At 33.5% G+C, this 22,774-nt stretch overlaps 1 protein-coding gene across 1 annotated transcript in view; it reads left to right on the top strand.

Moving 5' to 3' along the window:
- The window catches only part of LOC114208186 (GTP-binding protein 4-like), a 195,620-nt gene that overhangs the window by 168,427 nt on the left and 4,419 nt on the right, over nucleotides 1–22,774 (top strand). The window contains 2 exon segments of the mRNA XM_028102248.2: nucleotides 12,794–12,950; nucleotides 14,516–14,546. Coding sequence (XP_027958049.2) covers nucleotides 12,794–12,950; nucleotides 14,516–14,546 — 188 coding nt within the window.

Below are 22,774 nucleotides of genomic sequence, written 5' to 3' on the forward strand. Positions count from 1 at the left end.
AAGAGGTTTTCAAAGAAAAACTTGGAAGGAGGGGAACAAGAAATCGCCTCATTAAAAAATGAAAAATATAACTACCAATTATTGTACTACTAAATCATGCTAGTTCGTGGGTGGGTGGGCGTACACATGGAGACAATGTGTTTACTTGCATGTTCTTATCCATGTTCTTTTTAATTGACTGTATAACAGTGGGCAGTCATATATCCTGCAATGTTTCTAAAATTGATTTGTGATGCAAGGTTTAGATAATAATTAATATTAACAAGACTAAGTATTTTTTAAATGAGAAATATTCCTCAAATGCTAAAGTGAATATATAGATGGCAGCAACAACTAATTAAACACTTTTAATAAAGAAAAGATTTCTGGGTTTTTGAATATAGTAACTACAGTACCTGATCAGTTATCAGTAAGTTACACTGTAAATTGAACCCCCTGCTAACATCCTAGATTTTAAACAGGCTATATATTGGCAAAACAAGTTCTTAAACATTTTCATGAGGAAAGAGTGTTCATATGTTTACTGGATCACAAGAATACAGAATACGCAACTGATGCAGTGCATTTTATTACTCAACGATTACATTAGCATTGCACTGGCATACACTTACTGAAATTTTATCTAAGTTTTGTGAATTTTATCAACCCCTGTGCTTGAACGTAAAACATTCTATTTGTCATTATCTTTTTTTTATGAATTAACCCTTGGAAATTAATTTTGAGAATATTCATATTTAATTTTTAAGAAAATCTTGATTAAAATAATTGAAGAAACTGCAAAGGGAAAGAATATAGCGTAATAATATATATTATTTTTGTTGTTTACACAACATAAAACCATTGCTTAAAATTTACTATTACTTTGAAACAAAATCTTGCCCCAATTGAATTTGCATTTGGTGTTGATTATATCATTTAACTTAAATGACATTAAATAGAAGGCTTAGCAGTTGATGTTCATAATGCTCTATTAATGTCCTAAGTATTCACTAAATGTATATATAACATCATACTAATTTAAAGAGGAGAATTAACAAATTATCTGCCTCTTCTTTTCTCTAGGTCTCAAACTGACATTTTAAAATCTATGATTTTAAAATAGAAGTAACAATGAAACAGAAGATATATCCTTCACTTCAGTTTGATCAAGAATCATTTTTCCTTAGTATTTCTAAGAATTAGCAAGAACAAAGACAAGCACTAAAAGCTGCCCCAGCGATGTAAAATCACTACTGAAACACCAACTGAATACATAACACATACTTTTTAAAACTGCTTTTGAAATTCTTCATATATAAATGCTGGGAGTCAGGAATCCATACCAAAAGTTGTTTCCACTAAATTAAATGAAATGATCTTTTGACCTTTACTTCAGAAATGGTAGTCTACTTCAGAAACAGAAAATTCACTCCTTACTCTAAGGATTTTTTTGCTTATTTTCCTCTAAAAATTTCTCCTAACAGTAAGTGCTTATCTTTATGTAATTCTCCTTCTCACCTTGTTTAAATACTTTTTAACATGTCGGGAATTTTTTTTGCATATTTTTCAAATACATTTAGAATTGACAACTGGCTAATTAAAAAGCAATAACTTTTAATATTGCATTTTGTGTATTTATTTTAACAGTTTTGTCTTCCTGGGAGATACCTTCTTTGGTATGCTTTCTTCGCACAGGAGCTTCCCCAGGGTTGCCCAGCATAAAACAAACACCCTGTAGATATCTCTCCCTATCTTAATCCAGACTGGAGAGCCAGCAGAAAAATGTGAGTAATTGATCACTGCTGTTGTCAGTTATGCTATTGTGTATTAAGATATTTAGTAAAAGAAAGGAACTGGCATGTTTCTTTTACCTCCTTTCCCCTCATGTCAATTTGAACTTCTCTCAGCTAAATCTGATATTTAGTATCAGAATTGGAGTGCTTGGTGTCTGAAAACCAGTCAAAATGCGTTTTACAATATTCATTACTCCCAGATGTAACAGGCATACTCAAGAACAGACTAGGTTAGGATGAGATTATGGCAGTTACTCTGTTACACCACTCTTTGGAAATGCTTCCAGAGCCAAGTATTTTTCAGCTTTGAACAAAAATTGACGTGCAACATTGTATAAATTAAGGGGCACAGCATGATTTGATACATGTATGTATTGTGAAATGACTAAGGAGCTGTATGTTACACCCACCACCTCCCAGTTACAGCTGTCTTTCCTTGTGATGAAAACTTTTAAGATCTACTCTATTAGCAACAACTTTCAAATATACAAAACAGTATTTTTAACTACAGTCGCCATGCTGTATTTGACATCCCCAGGACTTATTTACCTCATAACTGGAAGTTTGTACATTTTGGCCCCCTTCACCCACTTCTCCAAACCCTCCACCCCCACCTCAGGCAACCACCAATTTGTTCTGTTTCTGAGTTTGTATTTTTTTAAAAAGATTCCACATATAAGTGAGATCACACAGTATTTGTCTTTCTCAGTCTGACTTATTTCACTTATGCCCTCAATTTTCATCCATGTTGGGACAAATGGCAGGATTTTCTTCCTTTTTATGGCTGAATAATATCAGACCAAAATATTAAGATGAATGTAATGGAACTCTTCTCTTTATTTATTCTGATTCTACACCTCAAAAAGCTACATGAATTTTCTAGGTAGTAATATGGTTTAATAATTTGTGAATTACATACAACAAATCATAATAAAATTCATTTTGAGACAATATGGGCAAGGACTGTCTGCAACCTGTAGTCATTTAGATTAATTTATAACTTAAGAACTTTTAATAATCCATAGCAAGGAAATAAGACTGTGGCTAATTTTAGACTGTTTATTTAAAGTTGAAGATGAAAATATGTCTTTACGGTCAAGCAAGAATATGTCAATTAAGAAAAACTCCAGAAACTAGTTGCTCAGAATTGTCAAGGGTGCCTCTCCATTATATGTTATGTGCATATCCAATAGTTCAAGTGATTGAGACATGAACTGTTTGGGAAAGGCAAAATTAATTATATTTTCTGATTCCATTTTGTAGACACAATTGTTAAGTATGCCTAATTTTAAGCATGACATGGGTAACGGAAGTAAAATAACACAGTGGAATGGACTGAGAAATTTAACACATGTTGAGCTCCTGTTTAAGCAGCGGACTATAGTTTGAATATTGACAATGGCTTGATCAAATCTGTGTTGAAAGAAACTAAGTTTATTGAAACTAATTATTTATTGAAAATAGCTATAACAGTAATTTGCAGAAATATGATTATAATCTTCAATACACTTGTTATTTGTCAATAGCTATCTCAATGCCTTAGTGAAAAAGTAATTTTGTTGGCATCATCAGTGTCGTAATTAAATCTTCATGCCTAAACAGTGCACCTTCAGGAAAGCTGTACCTTTCCTACAGAAAAAAAATGAATTTAGGAGCAGGTTCCTACATTCATGTTTACTTAAATATAAAGACACATTTTTTTCATCAATATTTTTGACAGTTTTGGATTGAATTCAGACCCACAAGATTTTCTGCAGATGTAAGGTTTCCAAAGCTATTGCTTTAGCGATTTTGCACAGTGTATTATAAATGTGTTTTCCCCCTGACTTCTCTTCGTTTCACCCTATCTGAAGACATTCTTTGCACATTAATGTATTTCTTCTGAGTCCAGCTATTGTCAGTCCAATCCTCTATGAACTTGCTTTTGTTGTTATCAAGGACTATGACTTTGAGCATTTTGTGCTTAAAGTTAAGGATTTATAAGAAGCTTCTATTCAATTCTGTATTTAATAGAGCAACCATGTTTGGCTTTCTCTTAGTACTTGGAACAAGATATGTAAGTAAACACTGTGATTAAATTTATTCCCTGTAAAATAATTACCTGTAGTATTCTGGAAAAATACAAATAAATCGTCATCATGATCACAATTATTATTTCAATTTAATAATTATTTTAATTTAAGCTCACCAGGATGATTAGGAGATTAATGAATTAGCAAGTGACAAGTACTCATATAAGATGGGAAGTATACAGTTATCTTCAAACACATAGACTGTGGAATTTATTTTCTTTAAAGATTTTATTTATTTATTTGAGAGAGAGAGAATGAGAGACAGAGAACACAAGAGGGAAGAGGGTCAGAGAGAAAAGCAGACTCCCCGCTGAGCAGGGAGCCCGACATGGGACTCGATCCCGGGACTCCAGGATCATGACTTGAGCCGAAGGCAGTTGCTTAACCAACTGAGCCATCCAGGCGCCCTAGACTGTGGAATTTAATAGAAACATTTTACAATATCTACACTTCCATTCATTATGTTTATGATTTCTGGCAAATTATGTAATGTATCTAAATTTCACCTTATCTAGCTTTAATATTAAAATAACTGCCTAAAATAGTGTTCTGAAGATTAAACTTAAACTATTCTGAGTCCTTGAAATCTAATAACATTTTTATTAAACCTAAGATTATGATTGAAGTGAGTCCATGCAAAATATAAATGTATCACCCTATATTTATTTTTGCTACTATACCAGTTATATATACTTTTGTATTGTGTTTACCACATATAAATGTAATCATAGAGTATTCTTATCGATGTTAATGTTTGTGGGCATCCCATGTCATGCCAAATGATAAGTCAACATGTGCCACAACAGAGACAACAATGAGGTAATTGACCCCGGAGAATTTAAGAATCAAAAATAGAAGGAAAAAACAAAAAACCTTTAGAACTTGATCAAAGGTCTGACTCTGTAAAATTGAAAAAATATTTTTAATAATCCTTAAATGGTTTGGGAAAATATTTGAAAACAATTCAGTTATATTTTATTTATTTGAAAAAATGTTTAATTAGTCCCTAGTAATTTCTGTCAATAAACTAATGAGTCAAAAATTATTTGGGCCTTACTTTTTATTCAATAATAGGGATGGACATCAATAAAGTAATATTTTAAGTAAGTAAAAATAACTTTATTAGATTCTGTTTACATACTTTATTCAGGGAACTTCATTTTTACTTAGTAGTAGAATCTGCATTTTTTTCTTAAATAAAAGACCATTCCAGGCGCAGTGAAAATGTATTTTAATTGAGCAACATTAGATGTGAGTTGACCAACATTGAAGATAGGAATGTAGAAGATAGGAATGGGATAATATCAACAAGACTAAATTGTAAATTGAATAGACACATTTAAGGAAAGGAAAGTGTCAAAGATGTCTTCTGGGGTGATGGATTTTTAAGTGGATAGATGATAATAACATGTACGGACCATGAAAGTTGAATACTTTTGAGTTTTAGGATTCTCTCAAAAAAATGCATTTAAATAATTGGGTGTAGAAGTCAGAGATGTCCTAATTGAATATATAAATTGTGAGTCTTCTGAGCCATTGAATCCATAAGCATAAGTAAAATGACCTTGAGACAGAATGTAGCGTGAAATACAAGCTCAGGACCTAGCACTAAGTCAGAGTGACTACCAGTGACCAGCTGATGAAAACATACTCACAAAATATCACTTATATGGCACAGGGAAGTAGGAGGAAACCCAGGAAAATGTGTTCAGAAACCAGAGGAACCCAATTATTTAAATGAATTTTTGGAAGCAAAGAGTGATTTCAAGTGTGGCTAAGTAATCAGATGATGTGAGCACTGAAAAAATATCTCATCTGTTGGATATTTTGGAGGCTGCCATAACCATAATAAGAACTGAATTAATAGGAACATCTGAGTGACAGATAGACTTGAGTGATATGGGAAGAAAATAGAAATTCAGAAAATGAAGAAATATCTTCCCAAAATTTTATCTATGAAGGGAGAGAGAGAAGTAAATAACTAATGCACCAGGGCCGAGTTTTAAATTTTAAAGGTTTTTGATTAAAGCTTGCATGTGTTAAAACCCATAGAATGGATCCAGTTGTTAGGGGAGGTATTGGCCAGAAGAGAGGGAAAAAGAAAAGAAGGGGTCAGGAGGGATGGAAAGAGAGAGGAACACAGGGAGAAAAGGGAAGAGAGACACAGAGAGAGTGAGAGAGTGAAACAATACAAAATTCCTAAGAAGGCAGGAGGTATTGGATCAAATAAGCAGATAGAAAATTTATTAAGGTAAGAGCTGGAGTTAATAATATCTGTCAAAGGCCAGATAACATAGTCCATTGAATCATTGTAAATATTTACAAAGATTTTTTTCTCAAATAATTAGATGGCAATAAAATTACAATAAACTTGCACTAGGAATGTTGGATAACTTATCTGTGAACTGACATCAATGCTGCACCTTCAATGTCATCATCCATACTTATAAGATATGACAGCAAGTTTTATCAATATAAGTATATTTCTCCAAATTTATAAAGAATTATTTCAAAGTTATAATCAGCAAAGTTTAAATACAGGGGTATATGATAAAAGGAAAATGTGGAAAAACTGCAATGGATTACACATTGATCTTTAGGGAGACACAAAATATAAAATAAAATATGTTCATGGCCAAGTCTTTAGATATAAGTTTTAACCAACTTAAACAATAATAAAGGGTTTTCATTATAAACTTGAAAATTTCATCCAATGCATTTAGTATGTAGTGTTTGCCAAATTCATAAGAAATCTATGAGATTTAATTTATTATTTTTTCAGAGGTTTTTTTCCCCCCCTAATATTTTAAATAAGGAATTCATTCATATGTAAGAATTTGGAAGGAAATGATGGCTGACTATGGAATCAAATTATATTGTTGGAGAAGTAAATAAATAATTAAACAATATTTACCTACCCACGATCAATTGAACAATGTGTGTTAGATTCCTTTTATATTACAAATAATGTGGCCAGTGTTTGGTGGTATGTGACAAACCTTCATTAAAATTTAATCATGTTAAGTTAATATCTCACTTCACTGCACGCTCTCACCTTTCCATTATGCATTTTGCAACATGCTTTCAGAGTATTTGAACTTGTATTTTTTTTTTATAAAGAAGATTCATGATACATATTATCTAAGGAAAATAATAGAAAGACCAAGTTTATCCTGTTACCCTCTTTCAAATAATCATTTAAATTCGATTTTATGAAGGAACAAAATTATTAACAAATCTATTAACATTACAAATTATGATTCTGAAAAAAAATGAATCAAGAATTATGAATGAAATACTCCTAGTAAGTTGGCAATTGGATTTCACTTTTTTACTACTTGTAAGTTCCTGTTTTATTCACACACACAATCATACTGAGATAAATGCTGACATGCTATCTCTCCTTTCTTTAGGCCAAAATAAAATATAGATTATTTAATATTAAGACAGATTCATTGTTTGTGATCTTTATTGAGAGAAAGGTTTTTGTGTGTGTGTGTCTTGTTTGTTTGTTTGCTTGTTTTTAGTGTTCTCACAGTCAGCGTGATTCTCTTAGGGGTTGGAGAAAATATGGAAACACCAAAATTTTAGCCCTCAGCTGTATTTAAGCTTCTCCCAAAAATAAGAATAATGTTTTCACTCAAAATTTCAATGAATATTATTGATAGTTTCAATATGTATCTTAAATTCAACATCATAAAAGATTGATTTGCTTCAAAAGAATGTATTCAAGTAATTTTTATTCTCTATAATCTTAAAAATATATGAAATAAGAAGCTTTTTTTAATAGAAGTATCATGTCTTTCTTTAGTTGCGCTAGATTCCAAAGTTCCCCCATAACTTCAAAAACTGTACTCTTTTGTCACAATTTGGGGCCCTGGATCCTTCAGTCTATGATCCTAAAACTCTAATTGCTGGAGTAGAAAATAGACTCTATAAGACTATATTTTCTATAGCAAACTCTTGGGTAAAAAATCATCCAAAACTTGCCAAGAGACATTAGATATAAGTCTAACCCTCCTATGTTACCTAGGTTCATTCTGTTTTGTCAGTCGACAAAAATATATGGAGCTACTATTTTGTGTACATCATTGCTTCAGCATTAGAAATCCCTATCAAACAAAATCAACACAGACTGGAGCTTATATTCCAGTAGGTAAGATATACAGAAAATGAATAATTGCACAATGTCTTGTTTAACTAATGTTATAAAGAAGAAGTACAAGTGCCATGAGCAGATGGACCAGGTTGCTGTGCTCTAGTCAGGAGCTTCAGGGAAGGATTCCTGGGGAATGTTATTAAATTGAAATTAAAATGTCATTCCCATAACAGGAAATAAATTCTGCATATTCTCCGGCAGAAAGGAATAAAGCACACTAACAAAGGGAGTGGATGGATTTTATTTATTATAAGCAAATGATTATATGAGGAGATAGTCTTCCTGCTGTTAGGAACGGTTGTTTCTTATTTGTAAAACTAGAGCATGCTGATGTGGAGGGCTTAGATGGGTAGAATATCATCTATATTCAACATCTTTTGATTTCTTGTACCAGCATTGTATAATCCATGATGCTTTTCCTAATTCATGAAATTTCATGGGAACCAGAGAGAACTGTGCCATTTTGGAAGCTGATAATTCTAAGGAGTTGCATGACCAGGCTCATTGATACAGACTGTACTTAACGAGCACAACCACTCTCCACTTTGAGCCAAGAGCCAATCTGGCAAAGATGCAGGAATGATGGGAAGTCCTTTCTCAAGAAGCTATCTCGGCAGCAAATCAAGGTTCCTTAGAACAGCATTGACAGTGAGGATAGTGTGTCACCAAAGATCCAGTGCCAGGAAGTAAGATCTGGGATCTGGTGCTCAGAAAAGTAAGCCAACTTCTCACTGAATGAGTTCTATGGGTATAATTTTGCTGAAAGTTCTGAAAGTGGCAAATTTTGTGTGGTTCTTACTGGTTACCTCTTCCTTTCTTGAAGATTTTCTGAGACTGGGTTTTCCAGTCTCCTTCGCTAATTTAGTTATCTAAACTTTTATCAATTCCCTTTTCTGCTTAAATAGACCATAGTAGGTTTTTATTATTTGGGGCTAAAATTAATTCAAGAATTGCTACCAGGGAAGGATAACGAAGGGGCTAAGAGAAGGTGGTGGGAGAGTTTGGGAATGGTGATCTGGCATTGTTGGGGCTAAGTGGAAAATCCATTTATTGTTAAGGAATAGGAATCTAGCAACCGTAGCTTGAAACAGAAGATGATTCCTTTGTCACCAACTGTCATCTGGAAAGATGTTTTCTTTGAGAATTAAGCTTTAAATATTAGAATGGCTGATACCCTAAAACTATATGAAAAACAAGAAAAATACAGTAACTTGAGTTGGGTTGGCTATTGTTAATAGTACTTCACATCATAGAAGACTAGAACAGGAAGTAATTATCCCTATAGATATTTTATTTTAATATTTGAGATATAGCCTGAAAAGTGACAGACTTTCCTTTCATTGATACAAGAAGAGTGGGACCCTGAGAAATGTAGTACAGAAGGTATAAGAGCTCAGAATTTTAAAAAAGAAAAAACCAAGCAAAACATAAATTCCCACCAAGGTTTCCTTGTCAGTTAAAACAAAACCTTTTTCCCTTTATTATGAGAAAAACATTTTCTTGCTTGAATGTTATGGTATGTAACTTGGGCCAAAAGTTAATTTGGAAAGGTAGCAGCAGAAGTAGATAATCCTTGCTGAGGATGCTGTCTTGTGAAGTGAACTTGGTTCTCCTCCTGTACTAACAACTGTTTCTCACTATGTCTATACCTAGTAAGGTGAGCCATATCCCAACATGTGTGTGTAGGTGGAGGCTGGTGGTGAGAAAATGAGAAGAAAATGAAATCAGGAAGAAGAAGACCACTTAAAAAATATTAACTAATATAGAACTATAACAAAATATTGGTAATAAGTATACAAATGATTTCTGAGAATTCTGAGAGTAGTAAAAAAAAAAAGAATGTACCTTTACAAATGGTTGAATCTTAAATCACTGGTGGACTAAGCTTTATGATGTTCTGAGGTCTTAGGTTGCTTATTAAATATGAGAAGCAATAATCCAAAATGTTTGGGAAAGGCTTTATTTTTTTAAGAATATTATCATGTCTTACAAGCCCTTAAGCTCTGAGAAATAAATCCAAAGATTTATTTGCTAAAAATTAAATTTGCTAAAGCCAGGAAGACACATGAACAATTCTGAATGTATAAGTTTCCTTCACCTTTTCACTTTCATTGACTAGTCAACATATGCATAGCTGTTAGCTACAAAAATGAGGGAGGCAATAAAGAGAAACTAGGCATTCTGCAGACTGGGGACCAAATAATAGGTCCTAGGAACTACTTCTTCCAGTCCCATTGAATTCTGACATGTAACTCCAAGGAATCACAGAATTTTATACTCACACATAGCCTTCCAGGTTTTTATGAAGTCATATTTGTCAGGAAGATGGGTCTTATGTCATCTAATTTGATTTGTCACTTCTAATTATTTAGACCTATAGCATATGGACTTTCATTTGTATTCTTGGGCCATGGGCAAGGCATGTATGTGTCTACCATACTTCCGTCAGGGCCACCATCTGTAGTGGCCCTACCACATTTTGCTATCCCACATAGCATTACTTTTAACCAACATATTTATTTTAAGGTAAAAAGTAAGGTAATAGGCTGATACCCTTTGATTTCTTGGTCTTATCATATACCCATTATCCAGCATTAGAATGAAAAACAATTAGAATGGTTATATTTCACAAAGTCATAGTGAAAACATGGACATAATGCATAGTAATATCATGAAGAATAAGAAGTACTATAAACTATCAAAAAATGAATGGTGTTATTTTTCCCACACACAAAATATGGGGTACATATGTTGTAGCTGAAGCTCCTAACCCATTGGAAGAGAGACAGATGAAGAAATGATATACAGATGAATAAATAGATGAGTGAGAGAAAAGAAATTTAAGTGGCCATTAGTCACTTTAGTGTACAAATATTATTTGAGTCCTAATTCAAAATTAAACCCAAACAAACAAATGAACAATCTTTATGTCCAGGAAAAACAGTTAATGTTAGAATACGGGTAGAAGCATATGATTCAGATCCCTCAAAAATGAAGTTTTCATTTTCAACCGGACAGTAACATAGAGAAACCAAAGTACTGACAAAGTGAACATGGAAATGATTTTTGAGAGGGGAGTTATAAACACTAATTTGATGACCAAGTGCAGAAATGAGAATTATAATCTCCTCTCTTATTTATGTTCCTTTATGTATATGTGTATATATATATATATATAGACAATTTGAATTTATTTCTGATTAATTTATTCACAACTTTACATAGGGCATTTTGATGGTGGTAAACTTGGTTATTTTTCCCATAGATTTCAATGTATCAAGATATAATGAGGATAGACTAGAGTTGCAATGAACATCACCAGACATTCTGAGTTAGAATTGACTGAGGATATTACTTTGGTATCACCAGTCTTGGTTGCCCTGCTGGGGTTGAAATAAAAGCCAGTTTCCCAGGGTAGTATTGGCAGTAAAGCCAAGGATAGCACTGAGTGTCAGGTGATAGTCCCAGCTTCTACTTCAATGAATTCCTTCCTATTCCCAGTAAGATGTCACCTAGCAAAAGAATTTCTTTGCTAGGGGTGAGGATGTCTTATCTGTTGCAGTCGAGGGTTGTGAGGATGGGCAGTTCAATTGTTCAAGCTAGTCATTCACAGTGATAGAGAAAGGGAAAAACCCTGCTTCTATCTTTGCTTCAATTTTTGATTTTTAAATTCATGTATTCCAAGAGGACAGTGTTACAATTATACTAATCAATATCCAGTTTGTTATCTTACTTAAGCCTTCCAAATATTATTCCACTCTTTTTCGAGGCAGACTAAATCTGATGATAGACTATATAGACTCAAGGATTACATAGTCAGAAGCTCATTAATTACAATTTTGGGGGGCTAGAAAAATTATTCTTTAGAAAAATATGTGGTAATATTGTATGCAGTGACCTTTCAAGGGATCATGAACTCTGGAGGCCCTGGATATGGGGATGTCTGAGTCCAGTCCATATTCTTTGTGTGAGTCCATTGCAATAAAGATAATTAGCTGCCTCTTTTATTAGTGAAAGTGGTCCAATATAGCTTACTTCTATCAGGATATGATATTGGCTTCTCTAGAAATAGAATTCTGAGTCAATTTTTGCAGCTAGCTGCTGGTAACCAGGAGTCAGTGAATATCTGTAACTTAGTCTTTCCCCATACAGAGTGGATATCCAAGGGTAACTTTAGCAGATCTGCCCACTGGGATAATTTCCTCCATCACTGTCCTTTTTGCCTACCTGGGAGTGGAGTTGTAAGGCAACAGCAGTTTTTTTTTTGCAGCTAGAACTAACATGACACACTGAATGGTTTGAAAATTTGATCTGAATCTTTTTCTTCTCCATCAGCTAAGAAACCCCTCTATTAGGTCATAGGTTTAAGGAGAGGCATCTGTATATGAGAGGTATGTTATATGGGGCTTGGGCCATCTGCTCATGCAATTTACTCGTGCCTTCTGGATTTCCTCAAGATCTATCCTGGAGAGTTCACTTCCACCGTATCATGGATTTTGGCTGCTTCCACCTGATTTTATGCTTCACAGGTTCTTAAGGCTCATTACTGGAAGCTAAGTTTATACAATTTCATGTTGTTTCATGATCAAATGCTCATTTTCTCAAAGGACCCAGTAGAATGTCATAGACTGACTTCCAAACAGAAAGTAATTCCCTGCTATGGGCACAATCACCCTTAAACAACAAGAGCAAGTTGTTTTATGATAGTTCCTTCTGATCTCCTGCCTCTTATTACTTGTTAAAGGTTTTCCTTCATGCTGTTAACTCACACTTCCTGGTTGTATCACTAGCCCTTACAGACTGCCACAGGGAAAGTCACAAATCTTGTGGGCTAATTTGTGGCAGTTTGGGGTCACTGGAGTTCCTAAGGATCCTGCCTATGAATGGAAGCTGCCAACACTTAGGAAAGGCCAACCAGCAAGCAGTGTTAAGAGACTAGAAGACAAAGTAGGTCCCTAGACTCTCCACTTAATAAGCAGCCAGGACCCAAAGGACAGATGAACCCAAGGGATTTCTAAAGAGGCTCATAAATTAGGTCGTGTATCAGAGAAATCTGAAAAACAAAAATAGACCCAGTCAGAATTGTTAGTGTTCATCAATGTTTGGAATAGAGCATTCAATTAAAAAACTAGTTTTACTTTGATCCCATGATTGTTAATTTTATGTGTTACCTTGACTGTGCCATGAAGTGCCCAGATTTTGGTCAAACACTATTGTGGATGTTTCCGTGAGGATGTTCTTTAGAGAAGATTACATTTAAATCAGTAGACTGAGTAAAGCAGATTGCCCTCCCTAAAGTATGAGGACCTTCTCCAATCAATTCAAGATCTGAATAGAACAAGAGTCTGACTCTTCTTTGAATCAGAGAGAATTCTCCTGCCTAATGGCCTTCAAACAGAACTTCAGCTCTTCCTAGTTCTGCATAGCTTCTGGTCTTTGGACTCCAACTAAGACATTGGCTTTGTAGATTTTGGACTCCAACTAAGACACTGGCTTTGTAGAACCAGTAGGCCAGGTTCTACTCCATATTGTGTGAGCCAATTCCTTATTTAAAAAAATCACTGTTGGGTGCCTGGGTGGCTCAGTCGTTAAGCCTCTGCCTTTGGCTCAGGTCATGATCCTAGGGTCCTGGGATCGAGCCCTGCATCGGGCTCCCTGTTCAGTGGGAAGCCTGCTTCTCCCTCTCCCTCTCCCCCTGCTTGTGTTTCCTCTCTTGCTGTGTTTCTCTCTGTCAAATAAATAAATAAATCTTTTAAAAAATCACTATCTATTATCTATCTATCTATCTATCTATCTATCTATCTATCTGTCTATCATTTATCTATTATCTATCTCCTGATGGTTTTGATTTTCTGGAGAACCCCGAGTAATACACACACAGATAGCATTGGTGGAAACATAAAAGAAATTTACTAAAATTAATTGTCCTTATGATTATATCCAACAACTTACTAACTCAACTATATTTCATAGCTGACTTAAACTTTATTTCATACTGACTTAAACAAACTGATATGTATGGATAGTAGATATTTTTTAAAAAGACATTTACTTTTAATATCAAATTGTTGGTTAATATAAAAGGACCTACATATCAGAAGTGAACTGGAAATTTTAAAGTCTTGCAAACCCATAGATACTGAGTGTTTAAAAACAAAGGATTGTATTTTGTACATTGTTGAGTCTGTAGGAGAAAGCACTATATCTGGTACATAGATTTTTTTAAATATATGGTTTAATTAAGTTTCAGAAGTCAAAATATCTGTTAAAGTGAATTGAAGTTACTAGAAAGTGTTCTAAAGATTGTGATTAAGGTAGCTTCAAATTAAGTAAATATAAGATAATTATATAGTTTTAGAAAAGAAGTAACAGGGTCAAGCTACTTTATTCATTCATTCACTTAATAAATGCCTACAATGTTCCTGGCATGTTTTATAACATATTTAGAACATAGTTTCTGTCCTGGTGGACCTTATATTCTCCTATAAATATTCTAATAATAATTTCTGTAGGAACATGTGAATAAAAAAGTGGACGTTAAAGGTAAGTTTTATTGGTAAGAAAATGGAAACTAAATGTAAGCATCTGTGAAGATCATGCCTCTAAACAGAGGTTTTAAGAGGGAAAACCTATTAAGGAATCTAACTATACATACAGAATTAAGAATATAACACCAGAAGTTCATTTACCAAACAAATAAGTGAAACTATCTTAATAGCCAATAATTCTGAGGTGAAATTGGAAGAGATTTTAATTTTTCCACATTGTTTTAAAAGTGTGTATTTAAATATATTTTAGGGTGCTAACACTGAAAATAGTCCTAATCATGTTGCGAATCATTATTACTAGTTTCTAAAATTTATTTGAGGCACTTTTTAAAGGATAGACAAATTCCACCTTCAGAATTTTGAAGTACATTACAGAGATATGTGTTCATCTGTTTTAAAAATTGCTGCAGGGGGAGTCTGGGTGGCTCAGTCAGTTAAGCATCTGCCTTCGGCTCAGGTCATGATCCCAGCGTCCTGGGATGGGACCCCACATCAGGCTCCCTGCTCAGTGGGGAAGTCTGCCTCTCCCTCTCCATCTACCTCTCCCCCTGCTCATGCTCTCTCTCTCTCTCAAATAAATAAATAAAATCTTAAAAAATAAAAAATAAATAAAAGTTGCTTCAGTTCTAATAGGTATCATATCACCTAATGATTTCATATGTATAAATCAGATAGTCTCTATTCCAATTGTTTTCCTTTCATAAATCTGTTTATGGGTAAGGTTAGCTGTTAATGAATAGCTGTATACTAAAGGACAAAATTCACTTTTTTCCCCATAAGTACAGTTTTCAATTACAACTTTTAATTTAAACTTTTCACTTAAATTGTTTCCATTATCAGCTGTTTTAAGACTTGAAAGATAATATTTTAGTATGAGGAAATATTCCTTCATCAAGTAAGTATCTTTCACAACCCCAGTCTTAATAGCAGTTGAAGTTCTAAAACGTTTGTTCTTATTTATTGATTATTACATATTTTTAATAAAACAAATGGGTACCTGACGGAGAAAATCTACCATTCAGTTTTTTCAAACATTAATATAGAAATCAGCATCTATGAAGAAAATGAATTTGACTACTTTTTAAATTATAAATGCTCACTTTCCATAAAACCTCAGGAAATATTAAAATGAAAGAAATACAATGATGAAGAACTATAAGAACTAAGGGAGGGAGTTTTATTTTCAGAGATGCAGAGAACCACGTATAGAAAAAGAATAGCTATGTAAGATTACACACGCAGAAACATATAGGGGGAATAATAAAGAGAATATAGAATAGAGGGAGAATCAGGAAGAGAAGTGGATGGAACAGGTCCCAACAGGAAAAGGAGCATAGCACAGACCTTGCACTCAAATCAACTGGCTTTGTGTTTTAAAATTGTCACTTTAACTTCATGAGGTTTAAATGAGTTTGTATCTCTAAAGACCTTAGAAAAAGGAGCAGAAAAGTCTGGCCTGCATACCAAATCTAGTCCACTTTTTTCATAAATAAAATTATATTTAAACACAGCCACATAGCCTTACTTATTGTCTATGGGGGCTATCAAACTACAAACTTTAAAACTATACATTTATGTCTCCAGAAGTACACCTTCTTCTGCCTCAAAACCACAGATAGATTTTAATGATTCTAAAAGCAGACAAACCTTCTATATTCATTATATTCTACATCTGTGCTAATGTCCTGGCAACCACTTCAGAGGAAATGGACACTAGTTTGGTAGCACATGTGCAACTATTCACCATCACCAGGGGTTTCTTGGTGAATCCAAGATAGAAAATCATGCAAGTAGGTCTCATAGTAATATTAATTTCAGGAACACATTAACCTTCCTTATGCTCTCAGAGACAAATGGCAATGTACCTCTTTGAACCTTGCTCTCTATTCTAGAAATACTGTCAATACTAACAAGCATTTGAAACGTTACCACATATAATCTACTGATATAGAACAGAAGAAGATATGCCATCTCCACGAAATTTTCTTTTAAGTGAAATCAGGTTAATATTGAATTTAATAGGAAAAATTTCCTAATCAAAAAAAGTGATTTAATAGTATTATACACACGATGTCAATGATTACTAGCAGTGTTGACAGAATTATAGTAATTAGAATAGTTAATATTTTATTAAAAATGTATTCTGTGGCAAGCTGCATGTTAACCCATTATAAATGAATTAATTAATTTATACTCCTGGTTATATTTTGAAATAGATACAATTATTATGCATATTGCATATTGTGGACATAAGACTTAGAGAGGTTATGCCAGTTTCCCAGAAACATAGAGCTAAAGAGTTAAAGAACCAGAACTGGATATGCATTTATTAGATTCCAGAGTGCAGACATCATTGTGCTACATATTGATTTTTCCAGAACAAAAAGGCATTTCCTTCCATGTGTCTTCTAAAAACTTTTTTTAAAATTCTTATTCACTATGTCAAAAATTCCTTATTTCATTCAGACAGTTTATGTTAAAAATAGTTCAGAGTTAAACTCTTCACAGAATAGTGAGCTTTGGTAAAAACAATAAATTATCTGGTAGGTTTGTATTTCTAAATTATTCTTACCAGATAAGAATTTATAAAAATGTATGTAAAGTATAAAGTATTATAATATAGTAAAACTTATCCATTCAAAATCCAGTTATGGAAGAAAACACTATATGTACCTTTGAAGACTCCTGTCCTGATTGGACATATCCGATCTTTCACATTAATCACTGTCTTCAAAGATAACCATTTGCTTTATTTTCTTTAGAGAGATCAATAAGTAGAATAATATAATAGAAAAATAATGCATATTTTAGTTGCCAAAATTTTATCTCTATATCTATCTATCATCTATGCATAATCTATGTTTAGGAGATACAAATCTATATATAATCATGTAGTTATTTATAATATTATGTTTATTAACCTAAAAGCCATATTATTAAAATTCCATTTCTTTCCACACGAAAACTAGATTTATTGTCTCACCCTAAACAAACTAGGACATTTGTAAAATATGTGAACCAATTATTTTCAAATACCTGTCAACATACATGCAGGACTATGATCCCTAAATAAAGACAAACAAATAAGGGAGCTTTATGGGCTCAGGCTAGAAGCAATTTCTGGACATTACTGTAGAGAATGGAAATGTAAATAGAACAGGGAAATTCTATGGAGTTAAGGAGTCAGAAATTAAAATTCAGGGAGGCCGAGGCAGCTGGAATTTTAAGACGTTACCACAGAGAGTAAGGAGTCACACACACTTTGACTGATACTCCTTCATGATGCATGAATATGTCACATAAACTTCCTTGGGTTTGAAGTTTTTGATAAATTCTTCACATATGTAGCAATAACTATATGTTAGTATATGTTAGTATAACTAACATATGTTAGTTATACTACCAACCAGGCATGTGGCAAGCAATAGCTCCACAACACTGTCTTGTTCACCAAAGTTATATACCTAGTATTTTGTTTATAACATTTCATAAACTGATATACTCCTGTTTCTCTCTCCATCTCCCTGTCTCTCTCACTCATCAGATGCATAAAGATATTAATAGACAAACATAATTCACTGTTTTAAAGTGAACATTTTATTTTTTTAAGATTTTGTTTATTTATTTGAGAGAGAGAGCATGAGAGAGCAGGGGGCGGAGAGAGGAGACGCAGGCTGCCCACTGAGCAGGGAGCCAGATGCGGGGCTAAGTCCCAGGACCCTGGGATCATGACCAGAGCTGAAGGCAGATGCTTAACCAACTGAGCCACCCAGGCGCCCCTAAGTGAACATTTTAGATAGCAAAATCATTAGTAAAGTAGTACAGTTGTGATTATTGCCACCAATGAGCTAAAACCCTTTCATCTTAATTGTCCTATGTACCTATGTCCAATTGTACATCTTAATTGTCCTATGTGTACGGATAAGTCTGAAGCGTTTGTTCAGATACCATATTCCTGTCTGTTGCGATTTCCAACAGTAAGTAATTAAAATAATAAATATTTTAATTTTATATACCTTAACAATGTAAAATGATTTAAAATTTACAGTTTATAAAATATATTGATGAAATAGTGAAAACAATATTTTGACCTAAATTTTTATATCATAAGATTCTGATATTGATTTAATCAATAATATTATCTACTGTCAAAGTAGACGATAAACTGCATAAATATTTGTTTGATATTACTTATACCATGGGCATATTGGCAGCCAACATTTTAATAGAAATTATGAATTTTTAGGCAAACAAGTCAACACTTGCATCATTATCAAAGAGATATCAAATATGGAACAGAACCTAAAAGTAAGAGTGACCTTTTAATGATGTTTTATAGCCCACATGGATTTAGTCATCAGCATTCATACAGCAACAGGGCCATGGAAATTAAGTGACTATAAGACATGAAAATCACCTTCCAAGTTCTTAACATTTTTCTTTTTCTTCCATAATGCATACTTAAAAAAAAGGAGATAAAAGCAAAATTTTCTCCCTTTCTCCTTCATCACTTTTCAGATTTCACCATTTTAAAAATTTTATTATTTCTATGTAATTAATGAAGTGTTTTGTGCTTTGATAATTATCATTTGAGTCTTTTGTTTCTAAATCTTTTTATACTCCAGGAGCTTATGCAAGGCTTTAATTTTATAGTGTTTCATTCTAGTAATGTGGGAGTAATATTGCATGCATTTCACAGAATACTGAACTCCAACCAATTTTTATGTGCCAAAGATGATCCCATCAACTGTGTTAAATAACAGTATTGTTTTTAATGTAATTTTTTGAATAACTTAGTAAAAGTTAAGCACATAGAATAGAGAACAGCCATAAGAATTTCAATCCTGAGGGGTTTTTTAGTATGCTAGTTGCAATGTTATGTCCAAAACTCAACTGTTTCTATCAAATAGCAGACATATTAAAATAAAAAAGAAATTGGAATAAACTGTGTAGAAGAAAATTTCTCATATATTAAATAAGATTATCCCAAACAAAATATTTTACATTTAACTGTTTTCTTTCAAAATAAATGGATTCTAGTATGTAAAAATGATATAACTTCATAATGTTTAATCTGTGAAAACTGAGTAAAAGACCAGGAACATAAATAAGGGGAAAAAAATAACATAGCATTTCATATAAAAAGGACTTAAATATATGGACAGGAATCAAAAAAGTACTTTCTCAAATAACAGAAAATGGCTATATGTCTTTTATTTATTTAGCTATGATGAAAATTCTTTTATTTTCTAGTAATTACAACTTTGTCTAAACAACACACTTTTATTTTCAATTGGCTTATTCTCAGGATTTTGTTCTGACCTTCAAAACATATCTTCTTGTATGCATGCAGTAGTTCTATTAAGAGAAACATCAAAAACAGCAGTGTTGAGGGGGCTTTTAAAAATTATACTATTAAACAAATACCATGAAAAGACTAAACAGAACAGCTAACAATAAGGTACTGGAAGTCAGCCAGTCTGTAAGCAATAAAGAGACGGTTATTAGTTCTCTTGCCTGCTAGGCTGAAGATTTACGGAGAATAAATACAAATAAAATCCAAAAGCATTCCTATAAAACATTGTATTCAAGAGGTGAAACAGGGGTAACGAACAAAGAAAGTGTAAACGTTTAAAATATATATTGAATTATGACCTCTAGCAATATGACACTGCTACAAACTGCTTGGCAAGAATAATAGTGTGCAGAATTACCAAGATGTAAAAATAGAAAAAAAAAAAAAGGATAGCTCATGTTGAACAAAGACATTAAAAATAACCAACTGCTTTAATAAACACAATTCACAAACAATGCTAAATCAAGGGTGGCTTTGCCTGCTGTACACAATATATTTTATATATGAAGGGATTGAGTTTATCTTGGTCTTTCCTTTCTTAAGCAGTTAACAAATGCCCTTTTCAAAAAAAAAAAAAAAAAAAATCCACTACCAGAATTCTGCATTCTCTCCTCAAGTGAGAAAATTATGATGTAATCTGATACATGTTTATTTTTAAATACTTTTTGTTTAATTATCTGTTGAACATCTAGAAGCAAATATCCAATCAGTTGTCAGAAATGTAGCTCACGAATTTGAGCAAGTGGAAATCACAATGAAGATGGTGATAAAAGGCATGAGCATGAGTTAGGAATTGAGAGTGAAGGGGGTGGGGGGATGGTTTAACCTGGTGATGGGTATTAAAGAGGGCACCTTCTGCATGGAGCACCGGGTGTTACATGCAAACAATGAATCATGGAACACTACATCAAAAATTAATGATATAACGTATGGTGATTAACATAACATAATAATAAAAAAAAAAAGAACTGAGAGTGAATGTAAGAATGAACTAAGAATTGAACCCTGTGAAACATCTACAGGTTGAAAAAAAAATTCCATAAAATAGGGAAAGCACAGGCACAGCCTGGGACTAAAGAGTGATATGAAAAATCATTAAAATGCTATCCTAGATTTTGGGCCTCCTCCTACCAAAAAGTAGACTAGGACATAGGACAGGTGATGACTGAATAAATGTTTTTAAAGTACAGAAGTCAGCTTAATTAGTAGAAGCCATAGAAAATATACTTTTGGTCTATAAAAGTCTCCAAACACAGTGTATTTGAAGATATAACAACAGTAATTATCCAATCTGAACAAAAGAGAAAAAATAGGCTAGAAAGCAAATGAGCACAGTCTCTTCTCAAACTCCATCAAAATGAAATATTGGGCGCCTGGGTGGCTCAGTTGGTTAAGCGACTGCCTTCGGCTCAGGTCATGATCCTGGAGTCCTGGGATCGAGTCCCACACCGGGCTCCCTGCTCAGCAGGGAGTCTGCTTCTCCCTCTGACCCTCTTCCCTCTTGTACTCTCTGTCTCTCATTCTCTCTCTCAAATAAATAAATAAAACTTAAAAAAAAAAAAAAAAGGAAGTGATCCTTTAAAAAAAAAAAAAATGAAATATTAAGGCGGTCTTGTTTTACACAGGAAGGGCAGGACACCACCAATCTCTTTTCTGAAGACTTATTAAATCTTTTGTTCTTTCTCACAATATAGAACACAGGGGCTTTGGTCATTGTTGTATTTTACATAATATCTCACTGTTTCTCACAGTCACTAAAATGGTGACACCATGTTAGCTGTACCTATGAACAGAAAGTGATGGTTGACCTGAATAACTTAATGGCGAGATAAACTTAAGAAGATTTAGACATCTGACACATTGGTAAAACTTGCAAGTCTAATTATGCCTGGCATGTTAGAGCCACCCCTCTAGAGAGATAATACATTGTTTTACCTTGTGTTTCCTAATGTAAGAAAGAAGCACTGAGTCTTTGCTGGATCTCTTTTGATTGTGGAGGTAGTATACACCATTCTTGGAAATAACTGTTTAGATCTGAATCAGAATGTTCCCAGTTTTGAGTTGTATATAATGCAAGAGAGAGCTCTGTAGTGGATCAAGGCTGTGGGTAAAATTGCACTGCTGCTTGGACCATACCAGCCAGCCAATCCAACGATGTTAAAGATACCAACTGCAGATAAGGTTGTTAAATAGTTTCGAACACAAGGTGCAATAGAAGTTTCATAATGCAGACCCCTGAGGCTGTGAGAAAGGCTGTGTCTTCTGTAACAGGGAAATATTCAACACTTTAAAAGCAGAGCCTCACATGTTACTGGACTCTAATAAAACACAGAGCTTCTGATCAAACGGCCTCAAATGAATATATGAAAGGAGCGGACCATCAAAAAGTAGGTATTATCAGATATAACAATCAGATAAGATATAAATGCTACTTTTGAGATAAGGACTTCACGTGTAAAGAAGGTACAAGTAAATACCATGAGCAAGTGGTCTAGTCTACCACATCATCCAACTCTGTTGTACTAATGTCCAAACTCATGGAGTTTTACTAAGGCAATGGATGAATGATGAAAAAAACTCAGATCAAATTGACAGATGAATCGGGTTCCCATTTTAGAATAAGCTGAAGATAAATTGCTGCCACAATGAAGCCATAGTCAGGGGTAGATCCAAAGAATAATATTGAAGGAATATTTTCCTAGCATGCAGATCAGCAGGCAGTATACTTGATCATTTGGTTTTTATAGAAAGAGAAGTGTCCTGATATACAGCTATCCATGGTTTTTTTTTTTTTTAATTAACCAAGTGGATTTGTCTTTTCTCCTTTTCACTATGCAGTGTCTTTGCCTGTACTACCAACAGATTTG

The sequence above is a fragment of the Eumetopias jubatus genome, unplaced genomic scaffold (assembly GCF_037043125.1).
Source record: "Eumetopias jubatus isolate StellerSeaLion01/CBP00866 unplaced genomic scaffold, mEumJub1_p1.0 scaffold_2, whole genome shotgun sequence".
NCBI classification, from domain to species: Eukaryota; Metazoa; Chordata; class Mammalia; order Carnivora; family Otariidae; genus Eumetopias; species Eumetopias jubatus.